The sequence below is a fragment of the Littorina saxatilis genome, linkage group LG1, assembly GCF_037325665.1.
Source record: "Littorina saxatilis isolate snail1 linkage group LG1, US_GU_Lsax_2.0, whole genome shotgun sequence".
NCBI lineage: Eukaryota > Metazoa > Mollusca > Gastropoda > Littorinimorpha > Littorinidae > Littorina > Littorina saxatilis.
Window position 1 is genome coordinate 44,132,786 of NC_090245.1, and position 26,974 is coordinate 44,159,759.

Below are 26,974 nucleotides of genomic sequence, written 5' to 3' on the forward strand. Positions count from 1 at the left end.
TGCCCCCCCGGAAAATGTTTTGGCTCAAAGAAGCAAAATGGTGCCATCTGGTGCCATTTGAACTTAGAAATGGTCATAGAATCAGCTTTCCAAATTCACAATTTCCATTGATTTTTTTTTTTGCTGGAGGGGGGGTGCACCTGCACCCTGTGCACCCCCCCCCCCCCCCCTCGTCCGCCCCTGGTATTATCGAACTTCTTGCCATTGAAGTAAAAAAAAGAAGAGGTTTGTTTCTTAACCACATTCAAATAATTGTATTGTATTGTATTGTATTGTATTGTATTGTATTGTATTGTATTGTATTGTATTGTATTGTATTGTATTGTATTGTATTGTATTGTATTGTATTGTATTGTATTGTATTGTATTGTATTGTTGTGTTGTATTGTATTATTGTATTGTTGTGTTGTGTTGTATTGTATTGTTGATGGCCGCAGGAGCGGTCATCTATTGGAATGCATTCGGAGAGGTGACATGTCTCGTTTGTTACCGTTCTCACGAGATCAGTTACAGTTTTCTCTCTCTCTCTCTCTCTCTCTCTCTCTCTCTCTCTCTCTCTCTCTCTCTCTCTCTCTCTCTCTCTCTCTCTCTCTCTCTCTCTCTCTCTCTCTCTCTCTCTCTCTCTGTATGTATGTCTTTGTCTGTGTCTCCCTCTGAGTCTCTCCGCTTCTGTCTTTCTATGTCTGTCTCTGTCTATGTATGTGTGTGTGTGTGTGTGTCTCTCTCTCTCTCTCGCTCTCTCTCTCTCTCTCATCCGACTCCTGGCACACAGGTCAAAGCAGAGGTTAACTTGAGTGCACGTGTACCACACCGTATGACCGTGGTTGCACTAGGCAAATCTGTCCGAAGCGGTTGCACCCGTATTTTTCTGGGAGACACGCGACGTAAGTTTCTGCACAAAATCACCTGTCATTCCTCACAAATGACATATCATCACAAAACTACCGTTTGTACTTTGGCCTAAGGTGTCATAGCATCATATCATCGATTTGTTTCATTGCTTCAATGTGTTTGTGAACGTTGACCTTCAAGTATTTACACATTTCAAGCGCATTATGTGCAAATTTTGACTTTCCGCAGTTACTAGGGAAATTCAAGCACATGAGAAAGGCTGCACGCGATTGTAATGTGATCTATGGTCATTTCTTGACATCTGGGTCAGATGATATGATTTAAAGTGGTGCAGGAGCGTCATATTTCATGAATCTGTGAAGACATTCAAAGATTTGACACACAAGCAGAAAGCGCCTAACGTGTGTAAATCCAAAAATTGAGAGAGTGGTTATAAAGAATGAACACCGTCAATTGTGGGGACTTAGTGTCTGAAGCATGGTCTTGCACAAATATTTCGCAGTTTACTTATATTTTGATATGTGGTTTCACAAGATAAGTTCGCCAAAAGTATACCCTACTTTGTGGAAAGAGTCTATTCACTCAAATTAATTACGTAGTCTTCATAATAGTGCAGTACATTTATTGATTGTGCTTTAAAAAGTACAAATAAGTCATTTTGATATTGGGTTTCAGAAGATAAGTTCGTCATAAGTATACCTAATTAATTCAAGTAACATCTACTTCATTGGCAAAGTATATTCCCTAAAATTAATGACGTCTTCATAATATTGCAGTGCATTTATTGATTCTGCATTAAAGGGCAGCTGTCGGGTTGCCTGGTCTCAAAAATGCGCGGAGTCGCGTGCAAAAACGCGTTTAAGAGTTTTCCGAGTTGATTCAACTAAAGACTGTTGATTTGGTCCAGAAGAAGACACTTTCATCATTAGTTTGAAACCATTAAAATGCGTGAAACTTTCTGCTAGTTCTCACAATCCGCAAAAAAAACGAAGCAGTTGGCAGGCCGAAACGACTCAAAATCCGCGACCGACAACTGTGTCAGCACAAGAAAGACGCCGCAGCGTTAGCCTTGCTGTGACGTCACTCGAGGAAGCCGATAAGGCCGCTGTGAAGTTTACAGTACAATGTAGACTACAGCTGGACATCTGTAATGCTGTACGCGTGATTGATTCTTGCACAAAGTAAAGTATTAGGATGGTAATATCTTCTCAAGACCCACGTTCACATTTTCTCTTCTTTGATCTGACCGACTGCAACCTTTACAAGTCATTTCTAAAGTGGTTCACATGCTGTTGCTACTCCTCCAGTCCACCCGGTTAAACCATAAAGTTGCTCAACCACAGACCCTCGTGTCCCTTGTCAGCAGACACTGTACACTTATGAAGAAGGTCCGCTTGAGGTGTCACACCAATTACCGTGTACGTGTGAGGTACTGAATTCAAGACAAAAGCCAACTCTGTCGGTGGGAAAATCTAGGAAAGAGATGATGATAATACATCTTCAGTTACTCACTCAAGTAGATAGACGAGATAAGATAAAGGGAAGAGAGACGGAGACAAAGATGAAACAGTGGATCTAGTGTGGAAAATGGGGGAGGGGGGTTCGAAGACGATAATATGCTCCCCCAGCTCGGACCAACAAAATATCTGGTCTGTCAACAAGCCACCAAGCATCTTATAATGTTCACCACCAATCTGCTCGAGATGTTAATATAATTATGGGTAATGAGCATCCTTTTACATGGACACACTTGGAGCTACAGTCTATAGCTGCTTTCTGTGAAGAGTGGGGCGTTTTTGCTAAATCAATTTTGTGACACCCGTGTCAATCTGCGAAATTATTTCGAACACACACACACACACACACACGCACACACACATACACACACACACACACACACACACACACACACACACACACACACACACACACACACACACACACACACACCTATCTCTCCACTGATATATAGGAAGCAGTTAGATTGTTGAATTTTAGGTAATTGTCCAAGTGACAAGATGCTCTGTTGCCGCACGAAGGCCAATATATTTAGGGGGTGGGGGGGGGGGGAGTGTAAATATGTTTGATTGCGTCACATCTGGCTTTTTGTAAAAGTTGAGGCGACACTGTGTCTCGACCTCATTTTTCAACCAAAAGGAATAACATTTTTTGTAAGCAATCTTTGATTCAGTCTGGACTATGGGATTGCATTTCAGCTTGGAAGATACAAAAAAACACAATTAATTAAAATTATACAATTTCCGAAAATAAAAATATACATTGTTATGGATTCAAAAGTGATTGCATTGTATTTCTTGTCATTTCCTGAATCCCAAAACATAGATATACCATGTTTACTCTGAAAATGTGCTCACAATTAAATACAAGAAGAGCAAACGCTCGATCGAGTCACTTTCGCAGTTCTGAATATTATATGAGGCATCAGATGGACAGGAAGAAATTGCTATTCACAACACAATGAGTCACGTTCACATAAAATTTGAGCCCGGTCACTTTTAAAGTTTCCGAGAAAAGCCCAACGTTAAGTTGTGTGTTGCCGAACAGAAAAGGCTAGTTATCTCCCTTGTTTTTCTGATAACGTTCGTAAAAGGCTACAGATGTAAATACTTTGATGTAAAGAATAATCCTACAAAGTTTCAATCACATCCGATGAACTTTGTCAAAGATATAAAATGTCTAATTTTTCCTTTGACGCTGACTTGTGACCTTGAAAAAGGTCAAAGGTCAACGAAACCATCGTTAAAGTGTAGAGGTCATTGGAGGTCACGACTAAACAAAATATGAGCCCGATCGCTTTGATAGTTTCCGAGAAAAGTCCAACGTTAAGGTGGTGTCTACGGACGGCCGGCCGGACGGCCGGCCGGACAGACTAACACTGACCGATTACATAGAGTCACTTTTTCTCAAGTGACTCAAAAATAGGTTAGTTCGGAATGACGTTCGCATGTTTAGCGGAGACGGGCGTGACTCGTTTCACTCTTCGGGTTACAATACAATACAATACAATACAATACAATACAATAACTTTATTAATCTCTAAAAGAGAAATTACATTGCTGAGCGTTTGTGTCCGTAATAATAACATACATAACACATTCAAAATAAACATTTGTTCTTTGTCCTGAGAAAATATAGCACATTGGTTATCACATAAGAAAGTATATTAAAAATAAATTAACATGCATTCACCATCAACAATGCACAAAAGAAAGTCAGCACCTTGCCGGTTATCGGCTAGCCAAGCCAAGCCTTGCTACATGTCAGGCCGACATATTCACTAATTGTTTTTAGATTGAATCACACAACTTGGTTTAATTGTTCCTTACCTTGTGTATGTGCGTGTTTGTGTTTGTGCGTGCGTGTGTGCGTGTGTTATTGTGTGTGTGTGTGTGTGTGTGTGTGTCATTTGTTCTCTTCATCTTTCTTTACTTCCTATTCCTTCGAGTGTAGGCGTGCCAAAACTAAAGTAGTTATCAAGCGACAGCAGACGATTTATGATGAATGTCACGTTTAATGCCTTTGGATGACGTCAGCGCAAAAACGTCCTTGTGTCACAGGGACCTAGTACATTACCCGCTATTCGGAGTTTAATTTGTCGTGTGAAATAGACAGGAACAGAAAGGGCGTTGCGACCCAGACATGTAAACGTGGCCAATGACCGTTTTGTTGAGTTGTCTGTTTATCTATCTCCCTCTCTCTGTGTCTCTCTCCATTTGTGTGTGTGTGTGTGTGTGTGTGTGTGTGTGTGTGTGTGTTTGTGTGTGTGTGTGTATGTGTGTGTGTGTGTGTGTGTGTGTATGTGTGACGCTCGCTCTCTCTCTCTCTTCATTTCTTGCAATTTAAATTTTTTTTTTATCGCTTATATTGTCTTCAGTCATAATGTTCAGATGGTTTTAGCTTATTGCACTTACCACAACTGCTACTGACACTTACATTGCGACTACGACAAATCACCACTATTAACAATAAGACAACTTAAAATATAAAAGTATCCTGTCACCCTGGATTGATGTCCTCTGTGAAATGGCGTTTCGTCATTTCTTGCTTGCTTCTTTGCTCTTCCGTAATTGTTGCCAGGGTCGGTATGTAAGACTGAGTCGGGTTGGAGACTTTAGTCGGGGATAGACTGCATAACTGCAATGAGGGTACACTTCATCCCGGACTAAAGCCTGTTACCTCGATTCTTACATTTCAGTCCAGTTCTCAAGTACTTGTCAACACGTGGACGACCATCCATTAATTACAGAGTCAGCACGGTCGAGCCGTCAGCAAGTCGGTCAGTTACGCAAAACTTCCTCGCCTGGAGGTATGCCTTGCCCTACCCCCGCCCCTCCCCCTCCCCTTCACCCACCCCCCGGTTTGAGGGCTGAAAATTCCGACCCGCCGAAATCAGCATAATTATGGCTGAGGTAAAAAACGATCATACAGGTAAAAGCGCACTCGTACACACACACAGAATCGAGTGTGCCTGGGAATTTCAGCCCAAAAACGACGACGAAGAAGAAAAGGGGTGAAAATGAGAATGTTCTCATTCAGGAATCTTTGCTTTTTAGACCAAGCTGGTCAGATTTATTGCAAGTCTTTCTGCAGGATTTTCGTTTTTAACCTTATGGATTTTTTTTATAATCAAGATATCCAGCAAGAACTCATTCATTTGTTTAGAAATTCTCGCTCTTCTTATGGGACGTTTTATTCCTGCATAACTATCGTCCCCACTGAATGTGGTTATTTTTTTTATTCGGAATTTTGAACGTTGGCAGTCTCGTGTTTTTAGGTTTCTGTGGTCAGTTTGAATCCTACAGTATTTATTAAGTTTAACAATGTAAAGTACAGCACAATTGCAAACTGTAGAGATGAGACTTATTAACTTATGTAAGTTCATAGAGACAGCTAACACTTTTGCTACCCAGGGCATCGAAAATAGTCCAGCCAGCATAATAAGGGTAGCAAGTATCTTCGGTCATGCTTCGTAAGATGACGTGTAAGCCCCACACTCTTTCTCGACAACATGTCACGTGGGACCCCTGACCGCTTTTCCAGCTCACACCTGTGAATGAATGACCACTGTCCGAGTTTTGGGGCTATCTATCTCAGTACTGTCCATCAAATCAGCGCTCATTTATTTTGTGTAACGCGGACTTGGGCGTACAGTGGTAACTGCTGGTAACATGGATGCGCTGCCGATGGTAATTGCACTGTCTCCACTCACCAAGTTTTCTGAGTTAATGTGTAACATTTAACCAGCCATGCGTTCCGCGCGTGTCAACGGCAAAAACCAGGTGACAGACACACGCTTTGACTTCAGTTGCACAGGTCGAATTTGTACATTTTCAAAAGTATATATCAGTCGGGGTGAAAGCGCAGCAGAGTGGTGGAATTTAAAGGCGGAGTCATAAAAAATATTTAACCAGCCATGGCAGCTGGCAGTTGCAAATCTTGCTTCAAGATTCACGAGCTTATTCGCGAATTTTTAAAAGATTTTTGAGTCTGCATAGGTCTATATTCCTCGAATCATTGTCTATTTCGATACTTCGTTTTTACTACAAACATTTTCAAAATCGACCATTTTTAAGCCACACTAATCGAGTATGAAGAGGCAACTACAACAAAAACAACACATTCAATTGTGTCCACAAGTGCGCGAACTGGACGTTGTTCAACCCCGGGGGTAACTCAGCCGTTCTCTAATCCACGACTGCCATAGGTCAGTGACACAATGTTGTCCATTTATTGCGCGCCATTGCCGAAGAGCGAAGTGTAATCGTCACCTACAATTCAGTCGTCCACTCCGATTGGTCAGAAAGAAGGTTAGGGTGACATTCTGACTGTGGCAATTATTTGCTGACTTTGAAATAAGATTCGTGTCTTTGTTCAAAAAAATCCTCATGGTCATTTTCCCACATGCTATTTTGATTTGTGTGTGTGTGTGTCAGTGTGTGTGTGTCAGTGTGTGTGTGTGTGTCAGTGTGTCTATGTGTGTGTATGTGTGAGTGTGTGTGTTAACTGTTTAAAAAGACATACATGCACACGCACGCTCTCGCGCAGACACAGGCACTAGATTGATGCACGCTCGCAGGCATAAAAAAAACCGCACTGTACGCGTACGACGCATTTTAATTTCGCAATCACTTTAAAACAAAAAGTTATAAAGCACAATCGGCCAAAGGAATTAGGCCTAATAAATAATATGCATGCCTCCTCCTTCTCATTCATGACATCACAACTTATTTTTGTTTCAGTCTCGTCAATGGCGTCACAAACAAGATCTCGATGGCGGCACAATATACATTCTCCTTCCCAACTATAACATCACCACTGCTTTTTCTGTGTTTCACGGCCCAGTGACGTCGTGAACGAGGTCTAAATACACAGTGCCATGACAATCATCCTCCTTCTCAGCCACGACATCACCACCGACGTTCTGTTTCTCTCCCATGGTGTCACCAACAAGGTCTCGGTGGCCTCACAACATAAATCCTCCTTCTCATCCATGACATCACGACTAATTTTCTGTGCACTATCAAAGACGTCATGAAGGAGATTTCAATAGCGTCACAACATAAATCCTCGGCGATGACGTCACAACTGATTTTTGTGTCTCACAAGTGACGTCACGAACGAGGTCATCTTCTTTGCTCCAACACAACTTTCACAGCAGACAAAGATTTTTCTGGTCAATGAAGTCACGACGTAAAAGGTGTTTTTTATCGTCGCTCTGCCTTTCTTCTGCGACCTCGAGTTCCGAGTATGAGCGGGCGTTAGACGGGTCGTCCTGATCGTAGGCGGGGCGGATGAAGATTTCGTCGTCGGTCTTGCGCAGAATACTCGGCCCCGGCAGCACCTATACAGCAATGCAATACAAAACATTACAATCCAAAACAATGCAATATATAAAACATTGCAATACAATACAAAACAATGCAATACAAATACAATACAATAGAATACAATAGAATACAATTGTCACGGTTTGGTGACATGGATTGGGAAAGGAACACTCTGTGGGGTGCCTTTCCGAAATTGCGATGCAAAGCGCCTGTGCTTATCGCTTCTGGATGATTTTTGCTGACTGAGCTTAGCACGTGAAATACGTTTTATCTCCACGCCTGAGCTGGGGGTGGAAGGCGTGATTTTGTGTTCAGGAGTTCCACGTGCGTGGTTTTGCTGTCTGAAAAAAATCAACTGGGACAAAGCTGTACGTGTGACGACAGCGATTGGTCGCTGGAGTCACGTGATGTTTTTGATGGGTACCTTGAAACTATCCACGTTGACATAATTTTTAATTAGGCAACAAAAAAAAAAAATAGGTGTGGTTAAGGTAACATAGCCAAAAAAAATAGGGTAGGAAGGTAGGCAATCACTTTTTTTTTTAAACTTTTTTTCTCTAATGTGTACAAATTAAACCTACTTGACAGGGAAATAAGTGTGCGACTCGAACGCTTTCGCTTTCATTGCGTTTTCTGCACTCGTTTTCTTGGTTTTTGTGGGTTTTTTTTTGACAAATGTAATAACAAGTTATAGGGTCGGCCCCTAAAAATAGGGTAGGTCGGGTTACCGTAACAACACCTTTTTTTTTTTAGGCCTTATGCTTCGATAGGAGACGGTTGTTTTTCCTCGTCTAAGAGTTGACGGTTTTTCAACACGTGGTGATATTTTTTATGTCAACGTGCCTACTCTGCATGTCCAGGAAGGCTCTCAGGACAACGGAGGAGTGACCGCCTTTCGCTGCAAAATTATGTTTCTGACGACGTCAGGTGTTTCTTGACTGGGTGTTGGAGGATTTCAACGCAGAAGAAAACTCAGTACAAGGGTTGTGGCTACTAATTCGTCGACGGGCGAAAGCCATACAAGGAAGCGGGTTCGCTTAAGGAGAGCTACACATTCATAGGCTGTTAAGGTAATAAATCGTTATTAAACGCTGTTTGACGAGTCAATGTTTGTGGAATGAAATACTTAAATTGTCTCTATTATAAGGAAAAACTGCATAATTGTTCAATTACTCTTTCAATCAAATCATTTATTTCTGTCACAAATTCCCGATCTCGTAAATGGGAAAAATTAAACTTCCAAAAGGAACGCTTCTTTACATATATTAATTCTAATGTAATCATTGAATGATCTGTTCTATATCCAGGCAATATATCGGCATTCAAATATTTATTACAAATACTCTCAGAAATAAGAAAAAAATCTAGTCGACTCTGTTGAAGTGGAGAAGATCTAATCTGCATATGGTTTTTGCAGGTATGGAGAGAAGGAAGGAAAATAGCTGATTTGTTGTTTTAAAAGTTCGTTGTGCAGGCCCACGTGCTCTATGAAATATGAAGGGTGACATGTTTAAAGGTGAAGTGTGAAGGGTTGCGTGGCATGTGTAGTGCACCGATGCTTTTTGTTGCAGCCTACTTATCGGTGCTGGAGCTGCTACTTATCTTTGCGGGAGTGCGGTGTTGCGGGTATGCTGTAACCGGAACATCTGTATGCTGTAACCGGAACCACTGCACGCTGTAACCTGATAACCTGGTGATTTGCTGTTGCTGTCGTCGTCCTACCACCCTACACTTCTTACCATTTCTGGTAACTACGGGGAGGACCTTCAGCGATTGAGTGAGGCGCCTGATATCTCCACTGTTCCCTGCTTCGTTCAACGCCAACCGGCACTACAGTCAACGGAGCAGTTGTGGAGATAGACTATTTACGGGTCGCCCACTCAGTGGCAAAAAGCTAAGTGCACCATGTTCATTGCACCCTATATACCACCTAGTCATCTTTCATGTTTGACAGTGATTTCATTTGAGTGGTGACAACGTGGGGTGTGTGACACCTGCTTAACCAGCGCTTTTGGCATAACAGCTATCTTTCCTGTCCGTTTACACGAGATCAGCGTGTTATCATTTACTAAACTTTAACTGGCACTTTTGTCAGTTACCATCTTTTTACGTCTTGGACGTAAAACATCTTTTGGGGTGAAGTATTGAGGGAGGTGGCGAGATAGTATATAAACAGGCGTCTTAAACTTATACTTTTGCTGATTCTATCTTTTTTGTGTGACTGCGAGAGTATGGCAATCCGAATGGTGCAAAAGTCCCTTTTAGCTCTTGATGTCTAAATAACACATTATTTAGCTAAATAACGCGTTATTTAGCTAAACAATGCTTTATTTAGCTATATCATGCATTATTTAGCTAAATAATGCATTGTTTAAATTAAACAATGCATTATTTACAGATACAGAAAAAAGAGAGCCCAGAGCACTAAATAATGCATTGTTTAGCATAAATAAGAGATTGTGTTTGTAAATAACTCATTATTTATAAATAATTACGCGTTTTCTCTAAACAATATATTATATGTAAATAAAGTGTTATTTAAATAAATAAAATATTATTTAGATAAATAAAATATTATTTATCTAAATAAAATATTATTTAGATAAATAAAATATTATATGTAAATAAAATATTATTTATCTAAATAAAATATTATTTATCTAAATAAAATATTATTTAGATAAATAATTTATTATTTAGATAAATAATTTATTATTTAGATAAATAATTTATTATTTACTGTTTTTGCCTTGAAATAGTATTATTACACTAAATAATGCTTTATATAGCTATATAATAGGTTTCCGCTATATAATTCATGATTTGGTAAATAATACATTATATACCGTAAATAAAATATTATATACCGTAAACAATTCATTGTTTAGCGCATCGCGAAGCCGTTTTTTCTCTTGTTGTTTTTTTCCACGTGTTTCCGTGGATCCACGAGAGCTCTGTTGATTCTCAAACTGACCAATCAGACAACTAGCATCTGTACACTAATTAAAGTCCCATTGTTGAGTGTGACGAAAACTCGTGGTGACGATTTTAAAACATGTTGGGTCACGCATGGTCCAATCTTACATGGTCCAATCTTACATGGTCCAACCTTACATGGTCCAACCTTACATGGTCCAATCTTACATGGTCCAATCTTACATGGTCCAACCTTACATGGTTCAACCTTACATGGTCCAATCTTGCATGGTCCAATCTTGCATGGTCCAATCTTACATGGTCCAACCTTGCATGGTCCAATCTTACATGGTCCAATCTTACATGGTCCAACCTTACATGGTCCAACCTTACATGGTCCAACCTTACATGGTCCAACCTTACATGGTCCAATCTTGCATGGTCCAATCTTACATGGTCCAACCTTGCATGGTCCAACCTTGCATGGTCCAATCTTACATGGTCCAACCTTACATGGTCCAATCTTACATGGTCCAACCTTACATGGTCCAACCTTACATGGTCCAATCTTACATGGTCCAACCTTACATGGTCCAATCTTACATGGTCCAATCTTACATGGTCCAACCTTACATGGTCCAACCTTACATGGTCCAATCTTACATGGTCCAACCTTACATGGTCCAACCTTACATGGTCCAACCTTACATGGTCCAATCTTACATGGTCCAATCTTGCATGGTCCAATCTTGCATGGTCCAACCTTACATGGTCCAATCTTACATGGTCCAACCTTACATGGTCCAACCTTACATGGTCCAATCTTACATGGTCCAATCTTACATGGTCCAACCTTACATGGTTCAACCTTACATGGTCCAATCTTACATGGTCCAATCTTGCATGGTCCAATCTTACATGGTCCAACCTTGCATGGTCCAACCTTGCATGGTCCAATCTTACATGGTCCAACCTTACATGGTCCAACCTTACATGGTCCAATCTTACATGGTCCAACCTTACATGGTCCAACCTTACATGGTCCAATCTTACATGGTCCAATCTTGCATGGTCCAATCTTACATGGTCCAACCTTGCATGGTCCAACCTTACATGGTCCAACCTTACATGGTCCAACCTTACATGGTCCAATCTTACATGGTCCAACCTTACATGGTCCAACCTTACATGGTCCAATCTTACATGGTCCAACCTTACATGGTCCAACCTTACATGGTTCAACCTTACATGGTCCAATCTTACATGGTCCAATCTTGCATGGTCCAATCTTACATGGTCCAACCTTGCATGGTCCAACCTTGCATGGTCCAATCTTACATGGTCCAACCTTACATGGTCCAACCTTGCATGGTCCAATCTTACATGGTCCAACCTTACATGGTCCAATCTTGCATGGTCCAACCTTACATGGTCCAATCTTACATGGTCCAACCTTACATGGTCCAATCTTACATGGTCCATATATATTATTGGACCATGTAAGATTGGACCATGCAAGGTTGGACCATGTAAGGTTGGACCATGTAAGATTGGACCATGTAAGGTTGGACCATGTAAGGTTGGACCATGTAAGGTTGGACCATGTAAGATTGGACCATGCAAGGTTGGACCATGCAAGATTGGACCATGTAAGGTTGGACCATGTAAGATTGGACCATGCAAGGTTGGACCATGCAAGATTGGACCATGCAAGATTGGACCATGTAAGATTGGACCATGTAAGGTTGGACCATGTAAGGTTGGACCATGTAAGATTGGACCATGTAAGGTTGGACCATGTAAGGTTGGACCATGTAAGGTTGGACCATGTAAGATTGGACCATGCAAGGTTGGACCATGTAAGGTTGGACCATGTAAGATTGGACCATGTAAGGTTGGACCATGTAAGGTTGGACCATGTAAGGTTGGACCATGTAAGATTGGACCATGTAAGATTGGACCATGCAAGGTTGGACCATGCAAGGTTGGACCATGTAAGATTGGACCATGCAAGATTGGACCATGTAAGATTGGACCATGTAAGGTTGGACCATGTAAGGTTGGACCATGTAAGATTGGACCATGCAAGGTTGGACCATGCAAGATTGGACCATGCAAGATTGGACCATGTAAGATTGGACCATGCAAGGTTGGACCATGCAAGGTTGGACCATGTAAGATTGGACCATGCAAGATTGGACCATGTAAGATTGGACCATGTAAGGTTGAACCATGTAAGGTTGGACCATGTAAGATTGGACCATGTAAGATTGGACCATGTAAGGTTGGACCATGTAAGGTTGGACCATGTAAGATTGGACCATGTAAGATTGGACCATGCGTGACCCAACATGTTTTAAAATCGTCACCACGAGTTTTCGTCACACTCAACAATGGGACTTTAATTAGTGTACAGATGCTAGTTGTCTGATTGGTCAGTTTGAGAATCAACAGAGCTCTCGTGGATCCACGGAAACACGTGGAAAAAAACAACAAGAGAAAAAACGGCTTCGCGATGCGCTAAACAATGAATTGTTTACGGTATATAATTTTTTATTTACGGTATATAATGTATTATTTACCAAATCATGAATTATATAGCGGAAACCTATTATATAGCTATATAAAGCATTATTTAGTGTAATAATACTATTTCAAGGCAAAAACAGTAAATAATAAATTATTTATCTAAATAATAAATTATTTATCTAAATAATAAATTATTTATCTAAATAATATTTTATTTAGATAAATAATATTTTATTTAGATAAATAATATTTTATTTACATATAATATTTTATTTATCTAAATAATATTTTATTTAGATAAATAATATTTTATTTATCTAAATAATATTTTATTTATTTAAATAACACTTTATTTACATATAATATATTGTTTAGAGAAAACGCGTAATTATTTATAAATAATGAGTTATTTACAAACACAATCTCTTATTTATGCTAAACAATGCATTATTTAGTGCTCTGGGCTCTCTTTTTTCTGTATCTGTAAATAATGCATTGTTTAATTTAAACAATGCATTATTTAGCTAAATAATGCATGATATAGCTAAATAAAGCATTGTTTAGCTAAATAACGCGTTATTTAGCTAAATAATGTGTTATTTAGACATCAAGAGCTAAAAGGGACTTTTGTATGGCAATCCGAATGGTGCAAAAGTCCCTTTTAGCTCTTGATGTCTAAATAACACATTATTTAGCTAAATAACGCGTTATTTAGCTAAACAATGCTTTATTTAGCTATATCATGCATTATTTAGCTAAATAATGCATTGTTTAAATTAAACAATGCATTATTTACAGATACAGAAAAAAGAGAGCCCAGAGCACTAAATAATGCATTGTTTAGCATAAATAAGAGATTGTGTTTGTAAATAACTCATTATTTATAAATAATTACGCGTTTTCTCTAAACAATATATTATATGTAAATAAAGTGTTATTTAAATAAATAAAATATTATTTAGATAAATAAAATATTATTTATCTAAATAAAATATTATTTAGATAAATAAAATATTATATGTAAATAAAATATTATTTATCTAAATAAAATATTATTTATCTAAATAAAATATTATTTAGATAAATAATTTATTATTTAGATAAATAATTTATTATTTAGATAAATAATTTATTATTTACTGTTTTTGCCTTGAAATAGTATTATTACACTAAATAATGCTTTATATAGCTATATAATAGGTTTCCGCTATATAATTCATGATTTGGTAAATAATACATTATATACCGTAAATAAAAAATTATATACCGTAAACAATTCATTGTTTAGCGCATCGCGAAGCCGTTTTTTCTCTTGTTGTTTTTTTCCACGTGTTTCCGTGGATCCACGAGAGCTCTGTTGATTCTCAAACTGACCAATCAGACAACTAGCATCTGTACACTAATTAAAGTCCCATTGTTGAGTGTGACGAAAACTCGTGGTGACGATTTTAAAACATGTTGGGTCACGCATGGTCCAATCTTACATGGTCCAATCTTACATGGTCCAACCTTACATGGTCCAACCTTACATGGTCCAATCTTACATGGTCCAATCTTACATGGTCCAACCTTACATGGTTCAACCTTACATGGTCCAATCTTACATGGTCCAATCTTGCATGGTCCAATCTTACATGGTCCAACCTTGCATGGTCCAACCTTGCATGGTCCAATCTTACATGGTCCAATCTTGCATGGTCCAATCTTGCATGGTCCAACCTTGCATGGTCCAATCTTACATGGTCCAACCTTACATGGTCCAACCTTACATGGTCCAATCTTACATGGTCCAATCTTGCATGGTCCAATCTTACATGGTCCAACCTTGCATGGTCCAACCTTGCATGGTCCAATCTTACATGGTCCAATCTTACATGGTCCAACCTTACATGGTCCAACCTTACATGGTCCAACCTTACATGGTCCAATCTTACATGGTCCAACCTTACATGGTCCAACCTTGCATGGTCCAATCTTACATGGTCCAACCTTACATGGTCCAACCTTACATGGTCCAACCTTACATGGTCCAATCTTACATGGTCCAACCTTACATGGTCCAACCTTACATGGTCCAATCTTACATGGTCCAATCTTGCATGGTCCAATCTTGCATGGTCCAACCTTGCATGGTCCAATCTTACATGGTCCAACCTTACATGGTCCAATCTTGCATGGTCCAACCTTGCATGGTCCAATCTTACATGGTCCAACCTTACATGGTCCAACCTTACATGGTCCAACCTTACATGGTCCAATCTTACATGGTCCAACCTTACATGGTCCAACCTTGCATGGTCCAATCTTACATGGTCCAATAATATATATGGACCATGTAAGATTGGACCATGTAAGGTTGGACCATGTAAGATTGGACCATGTAAGGTTGGACCATGCAAGATTGGACCATGTAAGGTTGGACCATGTAAGATTGGACCATGCAAGGTTGGACCATGTAAGGTTGGACCATGTAAGATTGGACCATGCAAGGTTGGACCATGCAAGGTTGGACCATGTAAGATTGGACCATGCAAGATTGGACCATGTAAGATTGGACCATGTAAGGTTGAACCATGTAAGGTTGGACCATGTAAGGTTGGACCATGTAAGATTGGACCATGTAAGGTTGGACCATGTAAGGTTGGACCATGTAAGATTGGACCATGTAAGGTTGGACCATGTAAGGTTGGACCATGTAAGGTTGGACCATGCAAGGTTGGACCATGTAAGATTGGACCATGCAAGATTGGACCATGTAAGATTGGACCATGTAAGGTTGGACCATGTAAGGTTGGACCATGTAAGATTGGACCATGTAAGGTTGGACCATGTAAGGTTGGACCATGTAAGATTGGACCATGCAAGGTTGGACCATGCAAGGTTGGACCATGTAAGATTGGACCATGCAAGATTGGACCATGTAAGATTGGACCATGTAAGGTTGAACCATGTAAGGTTGGACCATGTAAGATTGGACCATGTAAGATTGGACCATGTAAGGTTGGACCATGTAAGGTTGGACCATGTAAGATTGGACCATGTAAGGTTGGACCATGCAAGATTGGACCATGCAAGATTGGACCATGTAAGATTGGACCATGTAAGGTTGGACCATGTAAGGTTGGACCATGTAAGGTTGGACCATGTAAGATTGGACCATGTAAGGTTGGACCATGTAAGGTTGGACCATGTAAGATTGGACCATGTAAGATTGGACCATGTAAGGTTGGACCATGTAAGATTGGACCATGTAAGGTTGGACCATGTAAGGTTGGACCATGTAAGATTGGACCATGTAAGGTTGGACCATGTAAGATTGGACCATGCAAGGTTGGACCATGCAAGGTTGGACCATGTAAGATTGGACCATGCAAGATTGGACCATGTAAGGTTGGACCATGTAAGGTTGGACCATGTAAGGTTGGACCATGTAAGGTTGGACCATGTAAGATTGGACCATGTAAGATTGGACCATGCAAGGTTGGACCATGTAAGATTGGACCATGCAAGATTGGACCATGCAAGATTGGACCATGTAAGGTTGAACCATGTAAGGTTGGACCATGTAAGATTGGACCATGTAAGATTGGACCATGTAAGGTTGGACCATGTAAGGTTGGACCATGTAAGATTGGACCATGTAAGATTGGACCATGCGTGACCCAACATGTTTTAAAATCGTCACCACGAGTTTTCGTCACACTCAACAATGGGACTTTAATTAGTGTACAGATGCTAGTTGTCTGATTGGTCAGTTTGAGAATCAACAGAGCTCTCGTGGATCCACGGAAACACGTGGAAAAAAACAACAAGAGAAAAAACGGCTTCGCGATGCGCTAAACAATGAATTGTTTACGGTATATAATATTTTATTTACGGTATATAATGTATTATTTACCAAATCATGAATTATATAGCGGAAACCTATTATATAGCTATATAAAGCATTATTTAGTGTAATAATACTATTTCAAGGCAAAAACAGTAAATAATAAATTATTTATCTAAATAATAAATTATTTATCTAAATAATAAATTATTTATCTAAATAATATTTTATTTAGATAAATAATATTTTATTTAGATAAATAATATTTTATTTACATATAATATTTTATTTATCTAAATAATATTTTATTTAGATAAATAATATTTTATTTATCTAAATAATATTTTATTTATTTAAATAACACTTTATTTACATATAATATATTGTTTAGAGAAAACGCGTAATTATTTATAAATAATGAGTTATTTACAAACACAATCTCTTATTTATGCTAAACAATGCATTATTTAGTGCTCTGGGCTCTCTTTTTTCTGTATCTGTAAATAATGCATTGTTTAATTTAAACAATGCATTATTTAGCTAAATAATGCATGATATAGCTAAATAAAGCATTGTTTAGCTAAATAACGCGTTATTTAGCTAAATAATGTGTTATTTAGACATCAAGAGCTAAAAGGGACTTTTGCACCATTCGGATTGCCATACGAGAGTGGATCGTGGTGTGGATAATCAATTAGCAGTAATTGACCGTTCATAATCACCTTTTGTGATCTATGAAACGATGCAATGCAATGCAATGCGATGCGATGCGATGCGATGCGATGCAATACAATTTTCTTTTTTTCTTTATTTGGTGTTTAACGTCGTTTTCAACCACGAAGGGTTATATCGCGACGGGGGAAGGGGGAAGATGGGATAGAGCCACTTGTCAATTGTTTCTTGTTCACAAAAGCACAAATCAAAAATTTGCTCCAAGGGCTTGCAACGCAGTACAATATATTACCTTACTGGGAGAATGCAAGTTTCCAGTACAAAGGACCTAACATTTCTTACATACTGCTTGACTAAAATCTTTACAAAAATTGACTATATTCTATACAAGAAACACTTAACAAGGGTAAAAGGAGAAACAGAATCCGTTAGTCGCCTCTTACGACATGCTGGGGAGCATCGGGTAAATTCTTCCCCCTAACCCGCGGGGGGGATACAATACAATACAATACAATACAATACAATACAATACAATTACAATACAATTACAATACAATTACAATACAATTACAAATACAAATACAATTACAATTACAATACAATTACAATTACAATACAATACGAGTAATCCGATGCATACAAATGCAATGAAAACAAAACTTTGCACTAAAACTACACTTCAATATATAATACGAGTCAATGCGATGCAGTACAGTACAGCATACGATACAATGATATGTAATAGAGACAAGTCATCGAACGCACGCACACACACAACCCTCCCCCTTCAACTTCAACCCCACCCCATCCACCCAGCCCTCCCGAACACCCCCAACCCTCCCTAACACCCCCAACCCTCCCTAACACCCACAACCCTCCCAAACACCCACAATCCTCCCTAACACCCACAACCCTCCCTAACACCCCCAACCCTCCCTCACACCCACAACCCTCCCTAACACCCCCAACCCTCCCTAACACCCCCAACCCTCCCTAACACCCACAAACCTCCCTAACACCCACTCCCTAACACCCACAACCCTCCCTAACACCCACAACCCTCCCTAACACCCCCAACCCTCCCTAACACCCCCAACCCTCCCTAACACCCCCAACCCTCCCTAACACCCCCAACCCTCCCTCACACCCACAACCCTCCCTAACACCCACAACCCTCCCTAACACCCACAACCCTCCCTAACACCCCCAACCCTCCCTAACACCCCCAACCCTCCCTAACACCCCCAACCCTCCCTAACACCCCCAACCCTCCCTCACACCCACAACCCTCCCTCACACCCACAACCCTCCCTCACACCCACAACCCTCCCTAACACCCACCACCCTCCCTAACACCCACAACCCTCCCTAACACCCACAACCCTCCCTCACACCCACAACCCTCCCTCACACCCACAACCCTCCCTCACACCCACAACCCTCCCTCACACCCACAACCCTCCCTAACACCCACAACCCTCCCTAACACCCACAACCCTCCCTAACACCCACAACCCTCCCTAACACCCACAACCCTCCCTAACACCCACAACCCTAACCTTGAGCAGCACGCTGGTGTCCTCGTAGGACAGTCCGCTCTCCCCAGATCCGGACCCCTCCTCCTCCTCCTCCGCGTCGGTGCAGCTGCCACTGCCGCTGCCCTTCGTGGGGGTGATGAACTTGAACTTCTTCACGTTGCTGGGGTGACGGGGGTCGTCGCTGCCCAGGCTTGTGCTTGTGCTTGTGGTCTCGCCGCTCGCGTTCTTCCGCCGCTGCGGCCCATCCCTCTCGCGTTCCATTCGAACCCGCCGGTACAGCTGCCATAGGTAGCGTCGGACTTCTTCCACCTGTCAGTGATGAGAATGAGAAATTGCCCGCTATTAGGAAAAAAAGATTTAGAAGTTTCAAAATCTAAAACAACCAAGTTTTTTTTTAAAAGTCAAGATTTGACTGAGGAGAGTTGTTTACAGCTTCAAAATCAATTTCATGTGCTGATTTCCCATATCAGACACGAACACCTAGAGAAGTGCAAAAGGAGGAAGACCTCCAAAAGGAGAAAGATTCTCATGACTGAATATAAGCTAAATTGATTTAAAGGCACAGTGCAGCTCACAGCCTTCGTTTTGCGTTTTTGTTGCAGCTGAGTGCATGTACAGTTCAAAAATCCTCCTATGGTAGTAAAACAAACCCAAAACTACCCAACGACGACATCTGTGAAGCTCGACAGTTTCTTGTTCACGCGAGTGCATAAATTAACCTAGTTATTACGTGGTGTTTGGTCGGAGTTCGATTCAACTGAGTGATTCCGGCCTCCATTTTGTTTTACACAAACTCATGATGATGTCTGACATAGTTTGCTAATGACTGTCTTTTTGTGCATGATGTGGTGATCTACCTGATCTAAATTTAGATCCAAAAATAGGTAAAGACCAGCCGGGTCCGAGTACGAAATTAATTCGTAAACAAATCGCAGTTCTTGACTCTTTGGGTGCAAGTCAATGAAACTTGGTAGTTCTTCTAACGGATAGCTGTCTAAGGTATGACTAAAAGCCCCAGGGGCTCCGTGGACCTGGATTTGACAAGTTCAGTACCTTTAAATTAAGCACACACACAAAATAGAAAATAAATCGCGCTCTGCACAGAATGCACCAATGCTGTTAATTGTTGGTATGTGTCCAAAGAAAAGATGCTCTTATTTCTCCGTGAAAGCCAGGACACTTCTGTGGCGGTGAACTAGCTGATTGTGCACGTTGCAAGGGAGGTCCCGCCTCAAAGGTACGCGGAAAACGAAGGGGTGGTTGTGTCGTAAATGTCACAGCAGTTGGAATGAATAGAGCATTGAGGAATAAAGAGCAAGGAGAGACACAGAAAATTTTCAAAGACAAGAACGGTTCTAAGAAGAGATCAAGCTTGGAGGGACGTGAAGTTGAAAATTGAAGGAAGAAGGACTCCTGGGCTACTGGCACGGTTGGCCTAGTGGTAAGGCGTCCGCCCCGTGATCGGGAGGTCGTGGGTTCGAACCCCGGCCGGGTCATACCTAAGACTTTAAAATTGGCAATTTAGTGGCTGCTCCGCCTGGCGTCTGGCAGTATGGGGTTAGTGCTAGGACTGGTTGGTCCGGTGTCAGAATAATGTGACTGGGTGAGACATGAAGCCTGTGCTGCGACTTTTGTCTTGTGTGTGGCGCACGTTACATGTCAAAGCAGCACCGCCCTGATATGGCCCTTCGTGGTCGGCTGGGCGTTAAGCAAACAAACAAACAAACAAACAAACTAACAAACTCCTGGGCTGAGGTGCACGAACCGAAAGTGGGTGCCACCCAAACGGGAGAGAACAAACCGCGGGCTCTGATTCGTTGAAATCACAACAACTCTCAGTTTCAACCTATCCAACACTACAGGTGCCTCCCGTTACAACCCAAAGAAACAATTAACAAGTGGCTCTATCCCATCTCCCCCCCCCCCCCCCCCCCCCATTCTCCGTCGCGATATAACCTTCGTGGTTGAAAACGACGTTAAACACCAAATAAAGAAGTAACTTTCTCGTGCAGCTCAGCCCTGAATACTGCATTACATTTGCATGAAGGGACATGGCCAGAGACTGTAGATTTCACAGAGACTATGTACTTTACATTATTTCCCCCTCTGCGTCTTTCTCTCTGTAAGCTTGTAGGGCTAGTTATTTTTCGGTAACTTACCCAACAACCAAAATCACTTACCCAACAACGGGCCTGAATCCTCGATAGCTCATGGGTAGAGACTGTACACATTGTGGATCTACTTTTTGCGACTCAAAAGTTCAGAACACTCTAATGTACAAAATATACATTTCTGGAGCAAACAATACAACCATACCGCATTTAAACCAGCAACTACAGGCTTGAACAGGCTTGAACACATGAATCTCAATATAAAATCCATGATGTTTGGTTGTTTTCTGAATTCAGATCTGCCGTGCACAATCGTTTATCGCTAGCAAGATTCCAAGGAAAAGTAACTCTCATACTTTGTCTAGCGACACGAGTAGTTCCCCTTCCAGATTTCGGCTGCACCGACAAGACTGCAATCCGACGGTCAGTTTTCAACAATATTTCATTTTATAAACAGATCACACGCAATCAATTGCAAACATTTAATCAACTTAAAGAACATGCAGCGGTTTCATACACTATTTTGCCCCAGAAAACTGAACTTCATACAGTTTTTAACGTTGGAACACGGGTGTAAAACTTCGTCTGCTAGTCACATTCGAGGAAAGAACATTTCCTGAGCGATACCAAAACATGAACAGAACACACACTAACCGCCTTTACCGCCACAGCAGAATGACAACATAACTGTGTACTTGATTTTAGTTCAAAACATGGAAACTGACAAGAAGTGTTAACAGAATTGAATGATTTGCACGGAACTATACAACCGCGCATTAATCGATCGCCTGCGCAGGTAGACTGGTTGGGTGAATATGATTCGATCAAACTTTCGCACAAAAACTCCTCTTTTCTTTGAATAACTTAAGAAAGGAGGAATAAAGAGGTTACATACCTCGTCTCAGTGATTATCAAAACTAATGGTCTCAGTTCGCGGTCATGAAAAAGCTCGCTGAAGCTCGCATTTTTCATGATCCGCTAACTTCGACCATTACTTTTGATAATCACTGAGACTCGGCATGTATAAACCTCTACTTCTCTTTATATATGGCTACATCCATGTCATGCTTCCAAACACGATGGGTTTGAGAAAATTAGTTCTGATATCGAACTAGCGGCAGTGACTTATCAGAATAATAATAAAATAATAATAATAATAATAATAATAAATGAGAATTTATATAGCGCAACATCATAACTTTACAATTATGCTCTTTGCGCTTGACACATTTAAAATTAAAACACAGTTAATATACAAGCATTTACATAGATCTACATTCATAGTCAGCAACGCTTAATTAAAAGCATACACAATCAAACATACATTACAACAGATTCTTCCACTAACTAAGTAATAAAAACATGAATAAAATGACGCGCACAGCCTCTTTTGGCTGGTAAGGGGCAGATTATACCTGCGCAAAGTCAGCGGCACAGACGACGCACTGCTGATTATTCCGGCAGCCCACTACACGTTGCGTGAAAAGAAAACAGGCCAAGTACTCGTCATAATCCCTATCGCAGCATCAATAATATGCAGTGCGTCGTCTGTACCGCTGACTCTGCGCAGGTATATTATGCCCTTAAACATGCAAGAACAATTTAAATTATACTTTTTCATTTGTGTGTGTTCTTCTTGAAGTTAAGCATAAGAAAATCTTTAATGATAACGAAAAACCAATGCAGACTGTGTTTAACATGATATCTACGCCATCCAAACCGACCTTGTATCCACCGTGATCGCCACCCCGCTCACCGACGTAAGTGATGACGTTCTTGTAGATGACGTAGATGCGTTCAGGGAATGTGGCGTACTTCTGCATGGCGTCGTTGGAAGGGGTGTCATAGACCAGATCTCCTGCGACGCCCGCCTCGACGAGAAAAGTGGCCACGGTCTTCCTGTCGTGCATACAGTAGTGGTGGTGAATGCAGCTGACCGGTTCGATGTCCAGCATTTGTGACCAGTCGCTCTTGCTGCTAGCTATCCCGCAACCTACCACCACCGTCAGGAAGTCTACCATCCACGACATTCTGTGGACGAAAAGTACAGATGAATATGACCGTACTTGTTGTTCCGGTGTCACGAACTGAAAACTCTGCCTGAACAATCCCTCTCAATGCGGCCAATGCGCATGCGCTAACATGGGGAGATTAATCACAACCTAACCCTAACCCTTACCCTAACCCTAATCCTAACCCATACCCGACCATACCCATGGTTCGTTCGGTCAAAATAATGGTCGCATTTTTAAGTCCAAGATCGTTGGCGCATGCGCATTGACCGCATTGAGGGGGATTGTTCAGCAGAGTTTTCAGTTCGTGACACCGGCGTGGCCTCGAGTCGTTTGTAGTTTCACAGCGACTCTAGATCTGCAAAAGCGTGATACTGATACTAACCTGAAATGTTTCATATCTGGCCAAACAAGCAAACAAAAACCCACAAGAAACTAAGTTTTCACGCCGTCCCACTCTCAAAACTGAAGAAACCCAAACTAACCCGCAACTAATTCAACAACAAGCCTGAGTGTACTGTATGAGAGTTTTAGGCCTTCCGTTCTGGCTGTTAATTCTTTAGTTGTGACTAGTAGATAGTCTTATTGTGGAGTGGCGGAGCTGTTGCAGCGAAGGGGGTGTAGGGTCTCTAGGCCCGCAGGGGAAGGGGGTGGGGTGGGGTTTGGGAGTGTTTGGGTTGAGAGGGCACGAAGCAGAGTGTAAAAGAGAAGAGAAGGCAAGCCACCAAGATTCTCATCCTTGCTATCATTTTTCAATATTAAAGCCATTCATAGTATCAGCAGCACTGAGCAAACAGCAGCAGCTTTGTTGAGCAATCAAGTTTTTCAAAACTTATCCCAAAATGCCCCCTCCCCCCCAAGAATGAATTCTGCACCTTCTAGCCATGTCATTGAAGGCCTTCATTTCGGTCCAGAAGGGCTCGTCCACGTGACTGATGAAGTTGATCACCAGGGGGCGGTAAGGGCGCACAAAATTGTAGAGGTGACAAGGGGTGCGATCCACGAATACCAATTTAACATTGGGGGCTTGCTTCCCTTTGTACGCCTCCCGGCCCCGTTCTGACGCGAACGCTCTTGTCATGTCTGGGGAAAACAAAACGAGAAGAAGAATTTTCATTTCACTTCATTTTATTTACTCTATTATCCCAATGCTGGAAAATTCGGATCGCTTTCTCCCAGTGAAAAGCTAGCAGCAACAAGAGTCGCGCTACCCAGGTGTGTGCGTGGTTTAAGTGTAATCACCCGAGTTTTTTTACGTGCCACTGTGGTGACACGGGGGTGGGAGATGGATACCGTCTCTGAGTCTGCACATTAATTTGACCCGTGTCCGTCCGTGCCGGGATTCGAACCAGGCTGTGACCTTAGGATCGCAAGTCCAGTGCTCTACCAACTGAGCTACCCGGCCCCCAAGACTGAAATTAGTACATGTATATTTTTTTGTTTGTTTGTTCGTTCATGGGCTGAGACTCCCACGGTTTTTACGTGTATGACCGTTTTTACCCCGCCATTTAGGCAGCCATACGCCGCTTTCGGAGGAAGCATGCTGGGAAATCTGACATGGATTACAGGATCTTTTTCGTGCGCACGGCTTGGTCTTGTGCTTGCGTGTACACACGGGGGTGTTCGGACACCGAGGAGAGTCTGCACACAAAGTTGACTCTGAGAAATAAATCTCTCGCCGAACGTGGGGACGAACTCACGCTGACAGCGGCCAACTGGATACAAATTCAGCGCGCTACCGACTGAGCTACATCCCCGCCCCAGTACATGTATATATGCTATTATGTCAAACCTGCCACGGCGACCTCTTGGTTTCGACCACCTACCCCTTCATTATACGACCACCCCACAGGATCCCCGTCGAGGCATTTTAATTTAATTTGCCTTTCCATGGCGACCACCCGTTTGATAGGTCCCTTGCCGGGTGGTCGTTTTAGACAGGTTTGTGTTCTTATTAGTATCATATCCTTGAGCGTTAGGCCGGCTTTATAGGTCATGTCCTGGCTGAATTGAAGATTGTCCTTGACTGAACAAATGAGCAGTAGTGACTGTACCTATTGAGCATTCGTAGGCCAACAACTTGATCACATGTACGGAATACTGTTTTGCCGAGAAGTTTACCCTACTTTATGACGAGGTAATACTAATAATAGCACAATCCCTATTTCTTTTGAAGAGTGTATAGATCTGGACAACAACCTTTAACAGTTTTCTCTCAATTTTGTGTCATCGGTGTCTTAACTTACCTGGTATCGACGACCAGTCGAAAAAACGGCCATTAAATTTGAAATCCAAGTCTGCCCACCACTCCAGATATCCCTCCAAGCGCCCAGCTAGTAGACTCAGTGGTGGCACGGGCAAAGAGATGCAGAGCTTGAGCACCACAAGACCAAAGAAAACAAATAAGTAGTAAAACCAACGTGCCATAGATCTACATCCATGGAGAAGAAATCATAGGAGACGTTTTTCTGTTGAAGTATTATTTTAGATTTTTTACTGGCTCGGATCTGGCACTTCTTTTACTACCGTGAGAGTGTTCTCAGCGTTATCGTGTATTTCTCGCCCAGTGCCATGACATGACGCATCTCTCGACCACGATCGATAACGTATGAGGTCGTTCATTAAATCTACAGCCGATGTTGGTCTTCAACAAGCATCAGACCGTCACTCAGCTCTGCCAAAGCCCTTCGCTTCACAACCGACTGACTTACACAGGCTGCCCACTAAATGTGAAATACTAGAATAGACTACATCTGTTCATGTGTTTATAAAACAGAGAAACCATCCGGACATGGCACCACTAGATGTTTTCATTTGAACAAGCAGTTAGAAATTGAAAATCATTTTACTAAACTCCTAAAATTACTAACCGGAAGTCAACGTTAGCAAGGGAAGAAACTGAATTCAAGGAGGACCACTCTCAGACTCTGTTCCGATCAGTTCACTGTTCTGGGTCGCCGGTGGCATTAAACACTTAATAATATAAAGGCACATGCAGTCCTTCTCAATCTGGTCGACTTGTATCAGATGCCAGGCTATATTTTAGCTAAGATAAAGTCATCCCTCCATTTGGACACATACCACAAATCAACAACCTAGCTTTTACCTGTGCAGTGGGATTCTTTTGATGAATTATTTTCATAAATGTCATTACTGTCAAATCAAGATCTGGGAAATTAGTTTATGGAAAAATTCTACTCTGCACAGGAAGAGTCCGGCTGTTGATTTGTTGCATGGTATGTGTCCCATATAAAATCCAGGCAAGATCTGAGATAAAATGTTTTCACATGCAAGACCTGGAAGGCGGCATAGCTTTGCACTTGCCTTGATGTGCTGTTTGATATTTATCTTCTTCTTCTTCAGCGTTCCAGAGTTTTCTGGTTACGTGTGAGCTCGTTTGCCCATTTGGGTTCCCCAAACTAGACTATGAGCATAGTCAGCTTCACTCCGCTTTTGTTGAGAAGGCATGCTGGGTATTTTCGTGTTTTCATAACCCACCGAACTCCGACATGGATTACAGGATCTTTTCCATGCGCACTTGGTCTTGTGCTTGCGTGTACACACGAAGGGCCGTTAAGTCACTAGCAGGTCTGCACATAAGTTGACCTGGGAGATCGGAAAAATCTCTACTCTTAACCCACCAGGCGGCAGCGACCGGGATTCGAAC

At 41.5% G+C, this 26,974-nt stretch overlaps 1 protein-coding gene across 2 annotated transcripts; it reads right to left on the reverse strand.

The window, feature by feature from the left end:
- Window positions 1-6,969: 6,969 nt before the first annotated feature.
- On the reverse strand, window positions 6,970-26,210 carry LOC138970817 (type I iodothyronine deiodinase-like). 2 transcript variants are annotated; one of them, XM_070343358.1, is made up of 6 exons: window positions 26,178-26,210; window positions 25,554-25,680; window positions 24,183-24,390; window positions 23,020-23,326; window positions 19,206-19,493; window positions 6,970-7,714 (listed from the first exon to the last, which is right to left on the reverse strand). In XM_070343358.1, the coding sequence occupies exons 3-6, from the start codon at window positions 24,386-24,388 to the stop codon at window positions 7,523-7,525; spliced, it is 993 nt and encodes a 330-aa protein (XP_070199459.1). In that variant the 5' UTR covers window positions 24,389-24,390; window positions 25,554-25,680; window positions 26,178-26,210; the 3' UTR covers window positions 6,970-7,522. The 2 variants fall into 2 exon arrangements, with proteins under 2 accessions (XP_070199459.1, XP_070199450.1); XM_070343349.1 differs by lacking the exon at window positions 26,178-26,210 and having other exon boundaries at window positions 25,554-26,171.
- Between the last annotated feature and the right edge of the window lie 764 nt (window positions 26,211-26,974).

Coding starts and splice junctions, on each gene's coding strand:
- LOC138970817 (XM_070343349.1), bottom strand. CDS start 25,734: ATGGCACGTTGGTTTTACTACTTATTTGTTTTCTTTGGTCTTGTGGTG. Junction 24,391..25,553: donor CGACTGGTCGTCGATACCAG/GTAAGTTAAGAC, acceptor TGTTTTCCCCAG/ACATGACAAGAGCGTTCGCG. Junction 7,715..19,205: donor ACACCAGCGTGCTGCTCAAG/GTTAGGGTTGTG, acceptor ATTGCTGTATAG/GTGCTGCCGGGGCCGAGTAT.